At 47.6% G+C, this 1,617-nt stretch overlaps 1 protein-coding gene across 1 annotated transcript; it reads left to right on the top strand.

Moving 5' to 3' along the window:
* Window positions 1–472: 472 nt before the first annotated feature.
* LOC112116432 (olfactory receptor 51G2-like) lies at window positions 473–1,408 on the top strand. Its single transcript, XM_024213910.2, has one exon. It carries the CDS (start codon window positions 473–475, stop codon window positions 1,406–1,408), a length of 936 nt encoding a protein of 311 aa, XP_024069678.2.
* The last annotated feature ends 209 nt before the right edge of the window (window positions 1,409–1,617 follow it).

Here is a 1,617-nt window from a genome sequence, read left to right as displayed (position 1 = left end):
CAAGAGGTTAGCAGGATTCAAAGAGGGACAGGATGTTTATATGGGTAACCAGAAAATACAATTACAGGAATGAGGATTGTTTTAAAAAAAGTCTGGAAGGGCTCTAAACCTTCCTGATTTACACCACAAAATATGTCTAACTAGTGGGTGTCAGGGGGAAAGATTCCCTGGGAGCAGGTTATCTCATAGCTGCCTATTGCAGGGCTTCTTCCACCTTCCTCTGCAGCATCTCATGATGGCCACTGGATATTGAGCTAGATGGACTACAGGTCTAATCCAGTCTGGCAGTGCCTATCTTCCTACCAGTGGTGTAAATCCAAGAGTATGTTTTTGCTGATCTTCCTTGAGCTCCTGGGAGTCTCTAGACTTGCACTCAGAGCAGAAAGATGTCTCGTTAAATATCATCTAGTCTCCTGTTCCTTTTCCTTTTAGGAAGGAAAGTTCAAAACTCCTTGGACCTGTCCAGTACATTATGTCAGCTGTCAATGACACCAACTTCAAATCTGCAGTGTTACTTCTCACCAGGATACCTGGGCAGGAAGACGTCCATCTCTGGATCTCCATCCCCTTCTGCTTAATGTATGTTATTTCAATATTAGGAAATTCAGTCATTCTGTTCATTATAAAAACAGATCCAACCCTCCATGAGCCCATGTACATTTTCCTTTCCATGTTGGCCGTCACAGACCTTGGTTTATCGATATCCACCATACCGTCAACACTGGGCATATTCTTGTTTAACTCTAGGGAGATCAGCCTTGATGCTTGTTTTGCCCAGCTGTTCTTCATCCACTCGTTTTCATTCACTGAATCCTCCGTGCTGTTGTTGATGGCCTTTGACCGCTTCGTTGCGATCCGTAACCCGCTGAGATATACTTCCATCTTAACCCCGTCAAGAATAGCCAAGATGGGGCTAGTGTTTGTGCTAAGAGGGGTGGCCGTAATATTCCCACTCCCCTTTCTCCTGAAACGCTACCGATACTGTCGAATCAGTGTCCTCTCCCATTGCTACTGCATAAGCCAGGAGGTCATGAAGATGGCTTGTTCAGATATCACAGTCAGCAGCATCTATGGCTTGTTTGTTACAGTCTCCACAGTGGGGTTGGACTCGCTGCTCATCCTCCTCTCTTATGTGATGATCCTCAAAACAGTGCTGAGCATCGCGTCCCATGCGGAGCGCCTCAGGGCCCTGAGCACCTGTGTCTCCCACCTCTGCGCCGTCCTGCTCTTTTACACACCAGTGCTCGGTTTGTCTGTGATACACAGATTCGTGAAGAACTCTTCTCCATTGCTTCCGATTCTCATTGGCTACGTCTACCTAGTGGTCCCACCCCTGATGAACCCAATTGTGTACAGCGTGAAAAGCAAACACCTTTGTGCGAGGATCATCAGGGTGTTTGTCAAGTGAATGGTCGGTTCATTACCCGGCTCCAGCGCTGGCCACATGGGAGACAAAAAACACAGGCCACGTATTCCATCCTGGACACTTGCATCTGAGATGACATGAGCTAGTGATCTCCACTCTGTAGGGAAAGGTTCAGACGGGATCTATGGTGGCTGGTGAGGGAGGGCAGGGCACTGGGGGAAGGAGACCAAGTCAGGCAGCAACATTTACAA

This window comes from Terrapene carolina, unplaced genomic scaffold (assembly GCF_002925995.2).
Source record: "Terrapene carolina triunguis isolate 2854851 unplaced genomic scaffold, T_m_triunguis-2.0 Scaffold676, whole genome shotgun sequence".
NCBI classification, from domain to species: domain Eukaryota; kingdom Metazoa; phylum Chordata; order Testudines; family Emydidae; genus Terrapene; species Terrapene triunguis.
Note: the sequence above shows the minus strand (reverse complement) of the source record. Positions and strands in the feature narration are given on the sequence as shown.

What these genes read in the sequence shown, in the direction of transcription:
- LOC112116432 (XM_024213910.2), top strand. Translation starts at nt 473, where the DNA reads ATGTCAGCTGTCAATGACACCAACTTCAAATCTGCAGTGTTACTTCTC.